We start from the raw sequence: 20,327 nt of genomic DNA, 5'->3' as shown, positions 1-20,327 counted from the left end.
CCGGCGTCTCCGGCTTCAGAAGTTGAACATATATGATGAATTGGAAATGGGGGACCCTGATGTAAACAAGACGAAAGTCTTTCTCTGGTCTGCATCCCCTTAACAATTGTATGTTTTGAGCTGTACTGTACTGTACCCAATATACAAGCTGTTAATAAACTTTTCAATCAATCAATCAATCAATCAACATTGTTCAACTTTTGCAGCCTGAAACGCCAGGAAAGCTCCGCTCTGCTACCCACAATTCAGTTCGGCGAAAAGCTAGGCAACGTGACGTCACCCCATTCAAAGTGAATGGGCAGACGCGTTGGAAACCGTTTTTGAAGCTGTCGAAGCTGTAGTGTGGACGGGCCGTTAAGGATGGGTTTTTTAAATAAGGAACACGTAGGAGCTCTTGACTTGGTTCTACTTTCTACCATGATCAACTGTAGGAACACTAACAGGTGTTTTAATGGTGTCATTAAGAAACGTGTGTGTGTGTGTGTGTGTGTGTGTGTGTGTGTGTGTGTGTGTGTGTGTGTGTGTGTGTGTGTGTGTGTGTGTGTGTGTGTGTGTGTGTGTGTGTGTGTGTGAGAGTATTGGATTGAGTGTTTAGCTGGCTGGATACCTGGATAAGGATGTCCAGTGATTCCAGTATGAACTTCATTAATGTGACATTATGTGATGTGATTCTGCTTTCTCATTTGTTGCCATGTACCATCCTGTGCTCTAGGTTACATAAGATCTCCTCAGCTCCCTCTCCCTTTGAATTGTGTGTTTTCCACTGGTGCGGGTTGGTTTCCTGGTGGCTTTGTTCCCACTGCTCTCGGAGGACTACAAAGAATGCGTGAAGGTGCCAGGCAAGCTCTGAGCCAATTTAATGAGGTAGGTGAATGAAATGTGCAGGTGGCAGACAGCCGGACGGACGGATGCATGGTCGCAGGGAGAGGATGTTTTTGCTTTAATTAATCAAAACCCCATTCATTCTAGTTCCACTTCCAAGAAGCTCTCACTGACGTCCCGCTCAACCTGGCATTGCTTTGGAGGCTTGCATAACTTCCACCCCTTTGTCCGACTTACATAGCAGGTTGAGCTCTAAGTAATTGAGTTGTTGACCATATGGACTTAGCTCCACCTTTAATAATATTGTTCATAGATTTGGTCATTGTTAAAGTTGCAATTGTAATGGAATCATTTCCATGCAATGATGGAATGCAATAGTAAGTAGTAGTAAGTAATCTAAATGTGTTGGTTTTGTATTTAATTTTAAGAGTCGATTGTGAGTGTAAAGTAGGTTTAAAATGCCTAACAAACTGCAGAGAGAACAGGGTCAAAGGTTAAGCTTTATGAAACACTCTCCAGAAAATCGCTGAGTTTGCATTATACTGGAGTCATGAAGAGGAAGAGAAATAATTTATAGTGGAAACGGCAAACGGCCTCACACTAATTTCACCGGTAACATTTGAAGACAGGTGCCGAAATAGCTCAGTTGGGAGAGCGTTAGACTGAAGATCTAAAGGTCCCTGGTTCGATCCCTGGTTTCGGCAGGCACAAGCAGCTTTTAAGGGAAAGTATGTACAGTTAGTAAAAACGATAAGCCTGGTTGCACTGAATATAATACAAAAATAATATATAATATAATGGTTGCAAGATGGGCATTTCGTCCACCATCTGTTACATGATTGTGTATCATGAATGCAGGCTTGATATCATTTCTGTGGATATAGAAGGATTTGTTTCAACTTTCATTTAATATTTGCAATATATTTTTTAAAGTGCACCCTATTTATCCAATTGAAAGTGTTTTGGGCTGTCGTAGTGTGTTTACCTGGCCACCGCACATAACTCAAAATATACAACATAGAGGATAAAGACTATTAAATGTTGCATAGTTGCTGCATTGCTCACATAAGTGTGTCCCTACATTTGAGAGTTTGGGCCTACTATAAAGAAGTATTATTTTAAGAAGTTGTGGAGTTGTGACATAACCCACCATGATGCAAATACAGTGAAACGGTGACAAGGGGAGGTTGTCTAAGGGGACAGAGAGTGACCTCGCTTTTGTCCTTATAGACAAAAGGACGGCATTGTTTTTCTCAGACGGACTGAGTGGAAAGCAACGAACCCACTCTCCGCTCCATGACCGAACTCCAGATACAGTGGGGAGGTTTGTTTCTCTGTGGCTTCTGCGTACATGCTGTTGATAGATTGGTGTTGTTTTTTCTCTGAAGTGGGCTGACCTTTGCTAATGTGTGGGTGATCTACGTCATTCAATCAAAGCTGCAAGTCACAAATGTTTGCAATTCTTGATTTGTACACCAAACAAAGGTGCTGACATTTGAGTGCTAGGGGAAAAATATCAAATATCACCAAGTCATCTGACTCTCTGCTGTGGTAAAGTAAGTTGCTGGTAATAATTTTTTTATTTTACAAATGCATTTCACTAGCAAGTACTATTAAAAGTGCAAGAAAATGTTATGCAATGTGCTCCCGGTTTGAGTTCCCCATAGTAAAACCAATATTTTCTTATATATATATTCTTTTCTAATTCATGATTTCTGATCAACTTTTAAAGGAGCCCTTTTATGCTATTTGGTTTCAGACAGAGGGGGAAAAGAGGTTCTGCAGCACAGGCAGTATGAGAAAAAGACTTCATGTAAACATGTCACAGTAGAGGCACAACATACTAATATGTGTCTGAAAATAAGCATTAAATGTTCTTTTTAATATGTTATCAATTGTCCTTGAATTATTGTCCACACAAGGCAAATCATATTGATCTGTTTTCCAGATTTAGTACATTTTCCCTTCCCCCGTTCTCTGCTACCACTCAAGGTAGACCTGGAGGATCACAGTGATGTGATTTTGAACATCATCTACCAGAGATTGACTCCACCAGGTGCACAAACTCACATGCATCACATTCACTCTCACATCCCATGATCTACATTTCATACTCCCCCCCCCCCTGACTCACAGAGGTCACCAGGGTTAATGACTGAAGTTATGATAGTCTCCTAAAGCGCTGTGCCAACATGTGTCATTGTCAGCAGGGCAGTCACACACTTTCCAGTGACAGTATTGTTGTGATGCCATGCTGTTTCTTTCCTTCTCTGGTGTAAATGTGTGAGTTGTTGTCAGTGTGTGTTTGAGCATGTGTGCGATTTCTCTCACACCAACGCTGCATCTGTGGTTTTCCCAGCATCTGTTAAAAGGCCTAAAAATGAGGAAATGTGAAGTTCCATTTGACTGTACATGTAGGAGAAGAACTGAGATGACAAGTTGTATCGGCAGGATTTGGTTGAGTAAGCAACATTTTTTAGAAATGAGAAAGTGACACACACACACACACACACACACACACACACACACACACACACACACACACACACACACACACACACACACACACACAAACTGCTAAACCTACTGGCAGGATCGAGTGTCCCCCTTTTGTCCATTGAAATGTGTCTGGAGCCTGGCAGCTTGTCTCCCCTCTTTTCTCTCTCTAGGGACTCAGGATCCCGACCTGTTATGTAACTCTGATCCTGAGCCGTTGAACTGAATGTACAAACATGATTGGACCTACAACAGATCGTTGTATTCTTCATAAACCATATTGTACTGAGGAACAGGAAGTACTTGTTGCTGATGCTGCAAATGTAGCAAAACATTTCTTCAGTCTTTCAAACAGAACATTTCCACTGATATGAAACAGAACAATCCTCACTCTTGTGCAGGTGGACCCTTAGAATAAAATAAAAATAAATGTAGTTGTATCATTGTTTCAGATCAAGACTGCCATTTAATTCATTTGCCTATTCTTACTACAAAGCTATCAGTTTGGTAGCGTGTCTTTCACTCTATGGGTTTCAATTGGTTGAGAGGTTGATTTGGTATCCTGTAGTTTGAATTTAAATGCAGCCCAGCCAGTGCACATGCCTTTTTTCACGAGTCTATTAGAAACCCCATCAATAGGACTCTTTAAGCTCTGACACAACCTGTTATGGTGAGGATTCCCCTGCATGCAGAGGGGCTCTCTATGGCCCCATGCTGTGGTAGTATTCAGTGTCTTTGAAAAGTGAAGTCAGGTTGCATTCATGGACGATGACAAGCTGAAGATAAATGTTAGCGCCACATATCTCACAGGCACTCGTTTTCCTGTTGCAGCACATTTGTGCACTTGACACAAATGCTTAGTTATCATTTATCACTTGACTTGTCTCAGCTAAATGGGGCCAGGTTGACAACACAAATTGTAAAACATGTTGTGTTAGCAGAATGCACATTGACATGGATATATCGCTGGCGCCAGCTCCTCAAATGTGAATATTTGCAGGTGTAGTGAATGTATTCGTACGGTGGCCAACAAGTGCAAACATGCTTCAACGGCCTAAAACATATCCATTAGAACTAGAGCAACGATGCAAATATAAAAACACAAATGGGCCAAATCACACAAATGAGAAAACATCTTTACTAATTTGAGAACACACGCGCAACATTTACTAAAAACACTGCATAATCAAAACCCTGCAAATACAAAACACCGCAAAATAAAGTGTATATTCTACGGGACACTAAAAAGTGATGCACAGCATATGTTTGTTTCTTTAACTGTGAGTCAGACAAAATAAGTAATGTGAATATTAACGGGCAGTTTATAAATGAATTTAGAAAATGATAAACAGATCAATTGGCCGATGAAAAAATTATTTGGTTTAATTTCCAATCAAGTTATCCTGCAAAAAATGTGTGTATCTGACTTCGCCAAAAACATAATAGAAAGATCCAATTTTTTTTTGTAGCCAAATTCCAATGAGGTAACTTCTGCAACTTCAACAGTCACATGTGTACAATAAGTCCAGGACTCTAATAACCTTCAAGCACGACTTAAAAAAAGTTATTACAAATGTGTGAATGCTTTTCCTAAGTGGCACATTCATATAACATAAAGGGCATTGCGATTTGCTTTTGCCGCCCCTCACTCAGTGACCCCCTTCCCCGCAGAGCACGGCTAGCATCTGAATCTGTGCCCCGCAGTCATCAATCTGTTAATCTCGCAAACCGCTGATCTGAGTGCTCTTATTTCACATACTCACATACACCGCCATGTTTCCTGGCACTGGGCTGATGGGGATTTAGATGTGTTGGCTGGGGAACCATCAAGTGTGCTTTTAACTGGATGGATATGTATATTATGTATGTGTTAATGCATGGTCACATGTTATCTTCACTTTCAAGCATATGAGATCACACTGAGATGAGTGAATGGTCAGCAAAGAGTGGCTTAGTGACAGAAATACAAGCATGGTGTGTTATAATATCTTAGTATAGATGACATGTTATTTAGCAGACACTTTTATCCAAAGAGACTTACAAGCAATTCAATACTGTAGACAGGCATTGAAGCAATATGGGGCTATTGTAGCGACTGAATTCCCAATAAATGAAATTGCTAAGAGGCTAAGTTTGGCTCATCACTGTGACTCGCTCCAAATAAAACAAATCAAATACTAAAGTCTTTGTCCTCAACTAACCTCGACGTACAACAGGTGCACTAAATACCATCAACCACACCCAGGTCACAATTGTGGACTAAATGCAAATATATGTGATCTAAACAAATAATGATAATAACATAAATAATAAACTCAGGCTAAATTAGCATTTTGTCCGGAGTTAAGGATCTTGCCTTTGATCAAACAGGATGACTGACAACAGAACAAGCATCCTTAGAAAATAAGTAACCAAAATATCTTTTATCAGAAATAAATTCTCTGCTCAGGGATTTTATTTATAGGAAAACCTGCCTTCATTTGATCCACGTTAAAAACAGCATTCTGATTATTTTATTATGTTACTGTAAGAGAATCCAGTTTATTTCTTTTGGTATGATTACATAATCCAATGTAATAATTTAGTCTCCGAACCTGACCCGGATTTGCCAGTCAACACTTCTCAATTGCGGAGAGTCCTGAGACTTCATTAAATAATCTCATTAGTGACTTATTTTTTTATTATGATTAGCTGTGAGCCCAGTTTGAAAGTGTGGTTTGGCCTTTAGGGAGCCCGTTTGGCAGAGAGGGAACATGTGGTATTTGTCATTGAGAGGTCACTGAGCATGAATCTGCTCCGTTCGATGAGTGGCACAATCCTGTGTTGAAGCCAGCGACATTCCCCTCTTCACCTCCCTCCCTCCCTCATCCTAACATCCAGGCTCTCATTAAGTGCCCCTTTGTTGAGGGATTACTGAGTTTATATATATCACTGGACTGTTGAAGCATTTGTTGGCACTGCCGGCTCATTTAGGATCCATATCTGCGTCCGTCTGGCGTCTGACTCCCTCCAATGTCTCGCTTCATTTTCCGCCTCTCCCTCTCACGTCTCTCTGATCTGAGCACTCTTCTCCCTTGTGATACTACAGTCATACTCTTTAATCTATTTCTGTAAATGCAGGACCTTCTTTCTCCCCCGGTCCACATTCAGAGAATGAGTGGCTCAGTGCCTCATCGTTGTGCTGCATCTGATGTGAGGTGATGTTTATATATGCAAAGGCAGGTTTGCTTTCTCAATCACTGGTATCTTTTTATTTACAAAGCAATGTTAGGCAAACTTCCATCCTACATCTGCTCCCTGATCTCACGGCGTATTGTAAATGGCTACTGCCTGAGATCGAATGCTGTGGTTGTATTAAATGTGCCAACTGCTAGGACTGTCTTAGGGAATACAGCTTTTAGATGCGCAGCTCCGCTAAGTTGGAACAGTCTGCAAAAGGAATGGAAGTTGAGCAGTTTGGTTCCATTACATGTTTTTAAAGCAAGGATAGATGCTATCCAATCGGAAACTGTTGGTATCTGTAAATGCTACTAGCTATACAAACTGTAGTCAATGTATGCCATATGATGTCCTACTTGCAGCAGGTCACCATTGAAAAAGAGGTCAATGATCTCAATGGGTTTTCACCTGAATAAATAAAGGTTTTGAATTGAATTGAATGTAATGTCTGCATCTGTCAGACATTAAAACATATTTCTGCAATGTATATGCCTGACTGCCCTTAATGTGTAAGCACCTCTTGTTGTTTTTTCAGGCTTTGTGTGTGTGTGGTTGTTTTTGAGGAACATACTGTTTCCATACCGGGCTCCAGAGAGTCAGGCTGAGTTAATTTGTTATTTACTTCTTCTGAGTTCAGTTGTAGAAATGCACTTAACCCCTGTGCCTTCCTTTTAAACAAGTTGCTCTAAACCACCACATATTCTACAGAGGCTCAACCCTTTAAATGCCACTGTATATACATATTGCCACCTTTATATACAGTGTAAAGGTCACATGAAATCACTCTATTTCTCCCAATCACAATATCTCTTACAAAAACTGCTCAAAATACCTACACAAATATACTATGAGACTTTGACCAGTTAAAATATATTATTGCTTGATATTTTGCATAACCATACACAGTATAACTCCTGATGGCAGACAGGAGCTCTCACACATATTAGATTGTTTGGATGTATTACTATAAATACTTACTAAATCTGTATAGGAGTTATTCGTAACAATAAACTGGAAATGTGATGTAATAAATTAGTAATGAAAAACACACATTTTCCATTATTTTCTGTTTACTAAATGCTAGGGGGGTTAATGACAAGAAAATGGCTCAATCTGGCGAAAAAGTCAAAAATGTCCCTAGTGTGGCACAACTGTTAAGCAACACACCCTCATGGAGAAATCAGTGTGAGAGTTACAGCAGTTTCTATTTATGGGCTTTGTCTGTGTCTAACACTGTTCAACTTTTATAGAGCAACTTAAGCACATATATCCACAGTTTTTTGTCTTTTTCCAGGTGTTTTGTACACAGGCCATAAAGGGTGAATCCTCAGAGCAAGAGCCAAGTTGTTTTAGCCTCAGGGAGGGAATTACCTCTCTGAACTGTTTGCAACTCACCCTCCATAAATAATTTGCTTGACACGCTTTTTGTTTTTTATTTCTACCAGCACTTTTCTCCTTTTCCTCCCTCTGGGCATATTCTCTGCTTTCCCTTCTTACGGAGGAGGGTGTGATTTTAGTAGGCCAGGATCTGTTCGTTCTAAGTATGTGAGTTCAGACACTGTAGCTTCACCAGTGGTAAATGAGCCGCTACTTTATGGTCCACTAATAAACACCAAGCACAGAGGAAAGTCCATCTCAATGCCAAATAGTGAGCTGGTTCTGAATAGAGATGAAGGTTGGATATTGGAAGTGGATTTGATTCCCTATGTTGAGACCAATGTAAATGCCTAACAATGAAGTCATCAGTGGGACCGACTCTGATTTAGAAATTGCATCGATGTGACCTTCTGTTAGAGATTAATCAGCATGTCTCATAAAATATGTGTTACATCATGACCTGATGATTCGTTTTAAAACCTATAAACAAACAATGTAATGTCTTAATACATATTTTCCAACAGGAAACCATACCTAAGATCCCAGTGCATGATGTGTATTGATTCCATTAGCACTTCTCTGTCAGCTGGTGAACTGCATCGTGTCAATGGAGTGTCTGACCCATGGGTCTGAGAAGTGAGGACAGTTTGAGCTAAATCCAGGAAGTATGTGACATCCACACATGGATGTATAATAACATCACTATTTTCAATGCAGTGTTGCTGAGCTTTACAAGAGGTGGTTTAAAAAGAAGACGCTGAGAGTAAATAACCTCTATGTGTTGGTTTAGCCACTTCCTTACCTTTATTAGTCGAAGAGCAGCAGGTCTAAGTCGATTTTCTCCAATGAAAACGATGACCAATTATTTCGGCCATCGCCACCAAAGTAAATGTTGGACCTGTTTTCAATATGTGTCAAATTGTCCTGTGGTGGCAGCCAGTGAATTGTTTCCGCTCTCTCTGATCCCTGTGTTGATTTGCCTCTTGTATTTGGCATGGAGCAAACTCCAGTTTATTAATAGCAAGTCGGCAGCATGAATGACTGACAGCATGTTTTATTTTTAGTGGGAGCTTATGTGTTTTGTGACCTATGAGCGTTTGGTTAGTGCGGTTTATCTGGCGTGATGTCATGTGAGGAGACCAGTCTGTAAAACACAAATCAACAGGGGGGTCAGACAAGCACAGGTAGAGATTGTGTGTTTGTTTTGATGTGTTGTTGTTATTGGATTGTTGACCCTGTTTCTGCCTGTTTGCATGTGTGATCTTAATGGCTGCTGAGTGTTTTGAGAACATGTATTGTAAGTTGATGTGTCTCAGCACGATTTGCCCTGGGCCACTGGGTAAATAAGTCCAGGTAAATCCAGTCGCATGCCGATTCATTCAGGTTCCACGTCTCATCCTAAATCTTTTAAGTCTCTTGAATTAGCCCAGTTTAGCCTTACCAAAAACGTCAATTAAGTAGTTCTCAGAAGCATGACAAATACTGAGCATGCTCAAAATCATTATTCAAGACATATAGCAAGTTGTTTGTAGGCTTGTTTGTGCTGTTTTACTGGTACAGAAGCACATAATAGACCCGTCCAAGTATTTGATATGTTGTGTGTGCTTTGTTACTTTGCCCTTCACGTACCCCTCTAGTAATTTGCAATTTGTTTTGTATCCAAATTCCCTCAGCACCTCCTTATTAGCCTCCTCCTCAAATGTCCATGGCCACACAAGGGCAAAAGACAAACCTCACCCACCCTTCCTTTTCTATCATCCCCTCCCTCCCCCTCACCTACTATCCTTCTCCACAAGAGTTCTCCTAATACAGACATATCAGCCATTCACATTTTTAGGACGCCTGATTAAGCTGTAAAGCCCTCTGGAGCTCCCGCAGCCTTCATTCATAAAACAACGCCCTAACTACTATCACTCTTTCCACTTTTGCTGCCCTGTTTTTGTTGATAGATGAAAGCTCACAGATTTAGTTTGTTAAGTGAGCCCTTTGATCTTCATTAATCTGATGATCATGGTCAGCATGTTGTCCTGTTTCTGAATAACTCAATAACTTTTCTTTCTCTCTTCGGCATGTCATTTCCACTGCATGGAACTTATTCACTTTCCAGTTTGGGTTTCAATTTCCACTGCATGGCACGGCACAACTTAACATGCATGACCTGCTTTATTTTGTTTCCTATTGGTAATGAAATGTAATGTAATGTAACTCTAACTGAATGTCTAAAAATGTGCGCTGGACAAGACATGCCTCTGTTTGGTAACAGAAGAGGTGATCCAGCTTTGTTCAATTGTGTATTTGTGGCGCGTTGAAGGTGTTGTCTGGCTTTGTTTTGTGGAGAGCAGCATACAAGTCCTGCAAACATTGAGGGCATACATTATACAGTAGAATACACAATTGATAAAGTGCCTGGACCAAAAGTTAATTAAAAGGGACCTATCATGCAAAATGGCATTAGCTCCGCCTCCTTTTTTTTTTTTTAAAGCTAAGGACCCAAAATCCGTGTTTCTCTAACAGGGCTGCAAAAGAGGGGTTTGAGCAGTATGAGGCATGGCTACAATGGGTGATCTGTTTGGTATTTGAAGCAAAAAAATTCACAGACATGTTCTTTATAGGTATGGCCCTACAATATATTTTTCCAATATAGCATAATAGGTCCACTTTAAGTTAATTTGAGTCGAGCTGTGGAAATGTGGCAATCTTTCTGTCATGCACCTGTTGATGTTTTTGCCAGCGTGTCTGTGAGCTTTGTGGATGTCAACAAGCAATTCATTTCATCACATCATGTGCCTGAGGAACTCCATAACGCTGGTGTTTGCAGTTAATCTTTTTTATAATGTTGACCCCTTGCCATCTTCAGCCATCTGTCAATTCCAACTCTCTCTGTGGTAATTTTAATATAACATGCAATACAGGAGTTGACATTGACATATCTGTAGACAAGACAAGCACGTTGTCATAAACTCAGGGTTCACCTTTATCCTCCGTTAACAGGTTGCATTTGTGACCCACAGTCAAATCATGATGTTATAGTTGTGCAGCCGCCTGACAGCAAAATATCCTTTATTGTGTGTTGGTCTCTATCTTAACGACAAGTTGAGGTGATAACAGGGAGTCAGATGTTGCAAAGATCTTTCCCTACCAAGTTGGACTTGGATTCAATGGTCTGTTTTTTAAGGTGCCCATTGATGAAAGATAATGAAAGCAGGGGGTTTGTAAAGGGGTTCCCAGGAAGTTACAGCGGCCACCCGACTTCTTTGTCCACAATCACACGTGTGTTTAAGTGTAGCTATTTTCTACTTGTGTGTCATGTCCTGTATTTCCCTCTTGTGTTCCACGATGCAGGATTAGAGAGATTACTGCTCAGCTTTTTCTGACTCTGTTCCTTGAACAACTGATCAGTGGCCAACACACACACACACACACACACACACACACACACACACACACACACACACACACACACACACACACACACACACACACACACACACACACACACACACACACACACATGCTCACAAGCAAACACTCACACTTACACAAAAACAAACATCACAAGCCCACAAAACACACGCCACCATACACTGATAAGCATGTGATACGTTTTGCTAACACATCATGGACTCATCTGTGATTTCCAACGAGCAGTTTCAAGGTGGAAACAGCAGCGAGCAGCATCTTAATCAGATATTTTGTCTGATGCAATAATCTGTGCCAATGAAAGGTTTTGAAATGAGGACCATAGTTCCCACTCTGGCTGCAGCTCTCAGTCACCCTCTAACATCACCTCACTTTCCCTTATCCACATCCTGAACTCAGCTGCCATTTACATCTCCATATTCAACTAAGTTTCCATACCCTGTTTATCAACTAAATTGGCAGAAATTCACTTTGGACTATAACTAAAGGCAGGGGACCCAACACATTTTGTTTTCATTTAACATCACAAGCCCATAAAACCCGTTGTACACGCGATCAACTTTTGTTGGCTAATATTACGTTTTATAGTCTATCACAAGGTTCTTTTTCAGGTATCCTCAGCTGGAAGAGAGACAAACTGCATATGGATAAAACTGAGTTTTTATAAACTGGGCATACAAATAATGTGTAGGGTGGCCCCAGGGTGCCATGTACAAACCTGTTCATGGAACAGACAATAGGCTGAAGGAGTAATAATAACTTGATAGTACTTGATAGGTCTCAGCCGTCATCAATGTTTACACCTATTAAACTTAGCTAATTATAGATTGGATTCATGTTAATCTAAAGTGTGTTTTCAGATAACCTCCCTCCACCAATCCAGTGCGCTATCTCTGAGGGCCTCTTATGTATCACGTTTACAGACGCCTTAGGTCATGATGTTTTTCTAATAAAGTAAAGCTTTATGGATTGAAATGTACCTAATGACTTCTGAAGATGTGATTATTCGGCTATCAGTAGTTGCTGCCTTCATATAGCGAGCACTATCTGTTCCTGTGGTGATCTCGTCCGCCATCTCCCACTCCTGTGCAACTTCAAGAAACTGCCACCTAAAGAGAAAATCGTGCAGATGCCATTTGTCATGGATTAGGTGTGCCATTACACCAAGGTAGTAATGATTACTTCCTGAATACCATTGGTCTCCAGTCAACAATACATACTGCTTTACTTTTTCAATGCCATGGAATTCCCGGTAAAAATTCACGCTTGATTTACGGTAGGATGTTGGGGTCAAACTTGATAACTTGATTAATTTGGGTAGTTTTTTTGGATTTTAATTCAGCACTTTGATCATACTCTGTTTCAACATAGTCTTGTGATATCATGTTATCGCTGGGGGACTTTCACAAGGAAGGAATGAGATGTTCTCAGATCAGATTGTTTACTGAGGAATCTAGTTATAACTTGTTAGGCAGCCTGTGTTTCTGAGCAACTTGGCTTCTACAATGTCAATATACAAGTCCGCTGGTGGCCACAGAGTTTTAGATGTAAACTCCCACTACTACTACTACTACTACTACTACTACTACTACTACTACTACTGTAAGCATCAAATCAAATCAAGTTTTTTTAACGATTTTTGGTCGAGCCAAAGTGCTGTAGCCTACATATAATAAAAAATAACCTACAGTAAAGACACTTTACAGCAAATACACCAGCACAGTTTGTGCAGAATATCAGTATGACAAAACGACACCCTCTGTCAGACCCTCACATCGTACAAGGAAAAACTTCCGGAGAAAAACCCACAGTTTAAAGAGAGAGCAGGCTTATGCTTAGCAAGCATAACAACATTACAATGAAAGGGTCCTTACTCTGCGCTGTGTTTTGCTCATATCATCGAGCCAAGTATTCTGTAGTCAGGAAGTAATTGTGTTTATGTTTAACGTTCTCTTTAGTACTGCAGGACAGTTGTGGTGTACAATCTCCCCCTTGTTCTGTTGACCCCATTAAAATGAATAAATAGTGCCGCTTGTTCTGTCGGGTTGTTTAAACATCACAGAGAAAAACAGCTGGTTCAGCTTCACCCTCTCTGCTTTTTTTGTATTCTTCTGACCTCTTTCTCATTGAGTCTGCTCTCACCCTCCCCTCTCTTTGTTGGTTTGCTCCTTTCCCTCGAAGGGAACATCCTGCTTTCGGTGCTCCTGATTGGTGGATTTCTTGTGAAGTGGGTGGGATCTGTGTCAGGCTGGTAGGAGCTTTACCAGTGGTGAGCCTGCTCTCAGCTGTCAAAGAGCATTCAGTCTGAAGTGCAGGCACAAACAGGATCTGTGTGTCTGTGTTTGCTTTCTGTGCCACTGCAGCTCCAGCCTAAACACATTTTAGAGGACTTTGTGTTCTGCAATAGAAGTAGCAAAGGAGGAATAACATATCCTCTGATACTTGGCTTTTTATTTTGTTTCTCTTCTATTTCCTCCTTCCTGCTTTAATGCCCACGGTAGTGTGGACGGGGCCAGAGGAGGATGGGTCCAGCTGTGGACGTTCAGGCAGCAAAAGCCATGGAGGCAGAGCAAAAGCAGCAAAAGCAGCTCCAGCAGAGCTACATGGAGAAAGGGGTGATGCTTGAGCCCTTCCTACACCAGGTGGGGGGGCATTGCTGTGTGCTGCGCCTCGGGGAGCAGACCATCTGCAAACCCCTCATCACACGGGAGCATCAGTTCTACGAGAGTGTGCCTGCTGAATTGAGGAAGTTTATCCCCCAGTATAGAGGTAATGCAAGCCATGCTAAGATGTGTTGTTGTTGTTGTTGTTGTTGTGGTGCTTTGGTGTGTTACAATGCATCTTTCTGTCCTTGTGCCCCTGCTCTATGTGCCTATGTTCAAGTCAGGAGGGAAATTATGTTTTGCAAGCTTTTTGTAAAATGGTGATTTGGAGATTTTCAGGAAACATGGTGTTGTTTTTAAATAGTGCCAGCAGCATGTGCACCATTGTGCCACAGGAGGGTGCTGCAGCTGAGCTTCAAACTGTCCACTGTTGTGATGTCATGTGTGTACAGGCTGTACTAACATAGGTAAGTCAGGTTTGCCCTCATTTCTTTATTTGGCACGCAGCCAGCATGGTGAAAGGGCTATACGGAAGAAGAGATTCTTCCTTGTTTTGATCTACAAACCAAGCAGGAGGTCACCTTGAAAGGAGAACATAGACATTCTTCAAAACCTGTACTGTACATGATTGTTTGTGGCTGAAACCAAAACTGACAGTCACACCACCAAACCTTGTGTAGGATCTTTAAAAATGACAAAAGCATTTGGAGCATGATGGACAATTTCCACACTTCTTAATAAGCGGAAGTGCAATAATCTAACGCCTCTCTCACACATGTGACATATTTCTAAAAGCGCTTCAGGTTTTTTGTCATATGGGATAGTTACAGGTTATATCAAAACATAACAACCTTTTTTTTCTCCTCAACATGCCATTGTTATTTTGTAGCAATGGTGCTTTCATTTCAGATGTTTTTCCTCTCTACTTCTCTTGAGTCCTTCACCTTATTTTGCGTTCTTCTTGAGTCACCTTGGGGATGAAAAGCTGTTATAAGAATCAAACAAGTTTTGGGGAACCTGTTGACTAATATTTGTTCTGCTCTCAATTTCTATAGCATCAAAAAATATATATGTCTGTGTATGTGTGTGGTGATATGTTGTATGTATATTTCACAATAATAACGAAATCACAATAATATTTGTCACAAAACAACAACATTTAAAAACACCCGACCTGTTTCACGAAACCGAATAACATTTCAGGAAAAATACCTTTGTGAGCCACCCTGGTCATGTGTTGTATGTGTACGCATGTAGTGTATGAAAACTGCTCTGTAATTCCATTTTAAAGTGTGATTTCTGTTTACATTTCTGCTGCAGCTCTCTCAAAACATAAAATAAATTGACTTTATTGAGCCTTTTTGTGTTTGGGTTGTCATTTATTTATATTGATATATTCTTCTTATCATTGGATCTATTTAACAGCATACTTTGTTTTTGAGTTTACACAGAAAAACACTACCTGCATATTGATGTTGTCATTGTTTATTATTTTTGGGACAGATTTGGGTGTGGACACAAACTAATCTGAAAGTAGCTGCAGACATTCCTCTTGTATTATCATATCAGCTTTTTGTGCTTTGATTCTTCATGAAATACATATTCTCTTCATTGCTCCATGACACAAATGGCTAACACACGTCTTTGTTTTCCCGTCTGTGTCTGGTTCCCAGGGGTGGTGTCAGTCAGCTTCGAGGAGGATGAGGAAGGGAACCTTTGCTTCATTGCTTACCCCCTTCAGAGTGACCCGGCACCTGATCTGGAGAACAAAGACCCCTCAGCCAACATACATTTGGGGATGCTTATATGGGAGAAAATGATAGCATCCTCGTCACTTGTGGACAGTGAAAATTACAGCAAAGATGGCCGATGCCGCCTCTCTTGTAGTGACAAGGACAAAAGGTGAGCTGGAAAATTCTGCCAAAAAAGAGAGCAGTACACTCAGGGACTTGATAATCATCATAAAGCAGAAAGTGTGGTCAATGCATTGGTGTCATTAACAATGGAGACGGTAGCCCCACCACTGTTTGAAATTACTTATTTTGTCCCTTTTCAAGAGTATTATTTTTTTTTTTAACCCTCCTTTTATCCTCAAATTTACTTTACACCCTTTATCCTCTGGGGTCAATTTTGACCCCAGTAGTTTAAAACTCAAGACAATGATCATATTTCACATTTTAAACTAAATGTATGTCTCTGGTGCTTTAGGTATCTTAGTTGACTACCTAAATAACCATTTAAATAAAACATTACCCCAACCTTCCCTCCCACAGACCCCTTTATACATCCAGAATTCCTATTATGTGACTATCGAAAAATATATAAATCACCATAAAATCTCACTGTCTGAAATAAAATGTTAAAGTAAGTTCTTTTTGATGTTGTTAAAGGACCAATGATTAAAGCAGAGGGTAGTTTTTTTTACAATGATACATTTGCATGTAATAGTCACCTCAATATCATCCTACACAATCTACACAAATATGTGTAAAATGTTGGCCTTTTTTTATGTTTTATACTACTAAAACAGCCTGGGGTCAAATTGCCCCCTAGGAACACCGATGCGTGCAAAGTGCGTACAGGACATTTAAAAAAGATCTTCATGTTAATTTTATGTTACCCATTAGTCCTCACTAAATTAGGAAAAATCAAGAAATACTAAGCAAAAAAAATTATGTGAACCATTTTTTTAGTTACGTTAAACATTGAATGGGGTCAAATTGACCCCAAGGATAACAGGAGGGTTAAGTTAGTGAAATAAGTATTAAAGAGGATATCTGCAAATTTTCATTTTCATATTTGTATTTTGTGTCTCCACTGGGACATGTCTCCATGCTTCAATGTTCAAAAAGCTCTTTATTTTTCTCATACTGCCTGTGCTGCAGCACCTCTTTTCACCCTCTGTTTGAAACCAGAGCCCAGTCTGCTCTGATTGGTTAGCTGGCCGGCTCAGTTGTGATTGGTCAATCGCTTAGATATGTCCCGCCCCTTAGCCTATCAAATACAATGTGTTTGAGTGCTAGCCAATAGAAGCGCGAGTGTTAGATAGTGATGTCACTTTGTTACAGAAGTAAACAAAGGAGTCCAATTGAGTCTTCTCAAGCGGGGGNNNNGGGGGGGGGGGGGAGTGTGGATTTTCGCCTTTGCAGTCCATTTACATGCACAAAAACCTATATAACACACTACATGAGACGGGAAACCCCAAAAGCATGACAGGGACCCTCAAACTAACAAATGAAAAAGCTTTCAGAACTTTTTATTTGGACAATAAGAAATCATAAAATGCTATTAAAATATAGGATAAATGTACAGTATGTACAGATGTATGTGTAGTATCTGTTGCTAAAAATCTGTAGATTTTAATATTTCTTCACGTAGCTCCTTGCTTTGTTTTTTTAAATCTTGGTAATGATGTACTCAACAACAAAAACAACAACAACAACAACAACAACATGCAGGAGCAAAATAATTCGCTTTAACATTTAAACATTGCCTCATGTAAATGTATTTAAAGTGGATTCATTGATCATTTCAGAAATTTTACACAACCGTGATCTTTTCAAAACAGTCTTTACATTCCCTTTAGAAACTTTCTCTGAATGCCGTGCAGAGAGAATCATAGCTTCAGGGTTGCATAACAGCAATAGATGCATGTCAGTGCACAAACACAAAAACTAGCCGTGACAGTAAAATTGTTGTGGAGGTGTATTTTAAATGCTTTTTTAAGATTATAATGAGTGTAGGACACTATTTTATTGGTTAATTATTTATACACATTACTGCCCCCTAGGGAACCATGTTTATTTAAACATTTCTGCTTGTTATTACCATGGTCTGAAGCAATCCAAAAGCATAAGTAAACATGAACTCTCTCCCAAAAAACAATTTGGGGCTTCACTAAATAAGTCTCTGATACAGTTTCTATGGTGCAGCTCCACACTTTATAGCCTCATACTTGATGACATAACAAGTTTGGGAATTACTTCTCATGTTTCTGGGTTTGAGAGAGTAATTTATGTTAACAAGTATGGACTGAATTGAGCAACATAATATCCTCTTAATCTAATGATGTTCTCTTTTCCTCTTCTGTCCAGCGATCAGAGGCTGAAGGAGAAGATCGAGGTGCTCTGCTACAGACTGGACAGCAGTCACAGTAATGCCGTACCGCAGCACACACACAACCCCTGGACACACACAAGGAAACATCACCAGCTGCAGAAGTTGCAGCAGAGCGACATGCACCGCAACAAATACAGTATCCTTTCACTGGCAGACAACTACGCTTTCTTTTTTGTCTTGCAACATTCAATATAATAGAAGGGGACAGGATTGTTCAGAGTTTCCAGACCGAAAGAAACCTAAAAAAACTGCACCTGGGCTGCCCACTGACGGGACTTGCCTATACATGCGGGGTTGTAGAGATGATAGCATTAATGTGAAGCCTATCAATTTAAAAGCGGCAGTAGTGGAATGTCAGTATATTTAGCCAAATTTCTTTATGAACTACAATTGGCCCCAAATAAACACCTGGTAGAGCATTAGTCCTATGTATGAGCCCTTACTGCACCAGGTGTTACCTCTCTCTCCTCCTTTACTGTTTACGATTACCTTATAATGACCAAATATATTACATACAGAGGGAAAGAAACAGTAATACAAAGAATTACAGTAATAGTGTCCCGGATTAAAGGGGCCCTATTATGCAACATTTTCAGGTTCATATTTGTCTTTTGGGCCTTTTCTGTAACATGTTAGGGAGGCGCGTGGTGTAGTGGGTTGTGCGTTGGTGTTCGGATCAGGGGGTCAAGTTCAAACCCCGCTGCAGTCAGCATGTTATTGTGTCCCTGGGCAAGACACTTCAGCCCAAATTTCTCCTGTGGGGATTGCCCACGGTATTGAGTATGTAAGTCGCTTTGGATAAAATCGTCTAACAAGTGACATGTAATGTGATGTAATGTTTCCATGCTTCAATGTTCAAAAAGCTCTTTATTTCTCTCATACTGCCTGTGCTGCAGCACCTCTTTTCACCCTCTGTCTGAAACCAAAACCCCGCCTGCTCTGATGGTTAGCTGGCCGGGTCTTTTCTGATTAGTCCACCGCTAAAAGATGACCCGCCCCTGAGCCAATCACGTAGTGTTATAAAGTGATGTCCCGATGTTACGGGAGTAAACAAAGGAGTCCAATGCTGTGGGAGAAAAACTCCATGTAACTTTGGGATTTTAACCTTTGCAGACCGTTTACATAACAAACTAGATAACACACACGAACGGTACGTCCACACAGCAGCTTTGAAAAAATCTTGAAAATCTTGGAGCTGGACGTGTCTGAGAGCTTGGGGATTTTTTGCGAGCAACGCGACCAACAACCAATCACATGAATCTCCCGCCCCCGACATACAAAGCAAAAAACCCCGGGGATTTTATGCGAGCAATATATATACACTGATCTCCTTTGCATAGAGTTGATCAGGTTGTTGATTGTGGCCTGTGGAATGTTGGTCCACTCCTCTTCAATGGCTGTGCGAAGTTGCTGGATATTGGCAGGAACTGGAACACGCTGTCGTATACGCCGATCCAGAGCATCCCAAACATGCTCAATGGGTGACATGTTAGGGTTAGGGTTTAACCCTAGGGTTTTCGGACCCCCCCAATAAAGCAAAACTGCACGTTTCGGAGTGGCCTTTTATTGTGGCCAGCCTAAGGCACACCTGTGCAATAATCATGCTGTCTAATCAGCATCTTGATATGCCACACCTGTGAGGTGGGATGGATTATCTTGGCAAAGGAGAAGTGCTCACTATCATAGATTTTTTCAGATTTGTGAACAATATTTGAGAGAAATGGTTATTTTGTGTATATAGAAAATATTTAAGATCTTTGAGTTCATCTCATGAAAAATGGGAGCAAAAACAAAAGTGTTGCGTTTATATTTTTGTTCAGTGTAGTAAAAAAGCTAATGTGTGGTGTGTTAACATGGAAGCCCAAATAAATAAAAAGAAGGATGTTTAACACCTAAAGTAGGCAGTATAGCCCGGGATGTAAGACAATAGGAGGACTTCTTAACCCTTGTGTTGTGTTCAAAAGCTGTTACCGTTCATGGTGCTCGCGGGGTCAATTTTGACCCATGATTTATTTAAGTCCAAAACACACACAAAAAACGAATATCATCCAATATTGTTTTAACTACATCATAACTAACTTATTATGCATTCATAACCGTACAATCCTGTTGTCATTTAATGTTTATGGCCCAAAACACATTACACAGCACACGTGCATGTGTGTGTTCAGGTTCAAGTGTTAGTGTACATGTTCTTTGAGAAAGGTTGAGTTCCCGGTGGGGGGAGGGGTGCAGAGGGAGGGGAGACCAGGTGCATGTTGCAAAAAATTA

The 20,327-nt window shown here is 40.5% G+C and overlaps 1 protein-coding gene and 1 non-coding gene across 2 annotated transcripts; both read left to right on the top strand.

Annotated features, from left to right (window-relative positions):
* The first annotated feature begins 1,453 nt into the window (after positions 1–1,453).
* trnaf-gaa (transfer RNA phenylalanine (anticodon GAA)) lies at positions 1,454–1,526 on the top strand. Its single transcript has one exon. It is a non-coding gene; the product is annotated as a tRNA-Phe (tRNA).
* A 12,091-nt stretch (positions 1,527–13,617) lies between these two features.
* LOC104952567 (inositol hexakisphosphate kinase 2-like) lies at positions 13,618–18,365 on the top strand. The gene is made up of 3 exons (XM_010779408.1): positions 13,618–14,103; positions 15,611–15,839; positions 18,032–18,365. The coding sequence occupies exons 1-3, from the start codon at positions 13,857–13,859 to the stop codon at positions 18,249–18,251; spliced, it is 696 nt and encodes a 231-aa protein (XP_010777710.1). The 5' UTR covers positions 13,618–13,856; the 3' UTR covers positions 18,252–18,365.
* The last annotated feature ends 1,962 nt before the right edge of the window (positions 18,366–20,327 follow it).

Source organism: Notothenia coriiceps, unplaced genomic scaffold (genome assembly GCF_000735185.1).
Source record: "Notothenia coriiceps isolate Sejong01 unplaced genomic scaffold, NC01 NC01_scaffold00020194, whole genome shotgun sequence".
NCBI lineage: Eukaryota > Metazoa > Chordata > Actinopteri > Perciformes > Nototheniidae > Notothenia > Notothenia coriiceps.
This window is presented reverse-complemented; position numbering and strand designations above follow the sequence as displayed.

Excerpts from the sequence above, each read along its gene's own strand:
- LOC104952567 (XM_010779408.1), top strand. The coding sequence starts at position 13,857 with ATGGGTCCAGCTGTGGACGTTCAGGCAGCAAAAGCCATGGAGGCAGAG. Across the intron at positions 14,104-15,610 it reads GTTTATCCCCCAGTATAGAG|GGGTGGTGTCAGTCAGCTTC; the intron begins GTAATGCAAGCC and ends TCTGGTTCCCAG. Across the intron at positions 15,840-18,031 it reads TGTAGTGACAAGGACAAAAG|CGATCAGAGGCTGAAGGAGA; the intron begins GTGAGCTGGAAA and ends TCTTCTGTCCAG.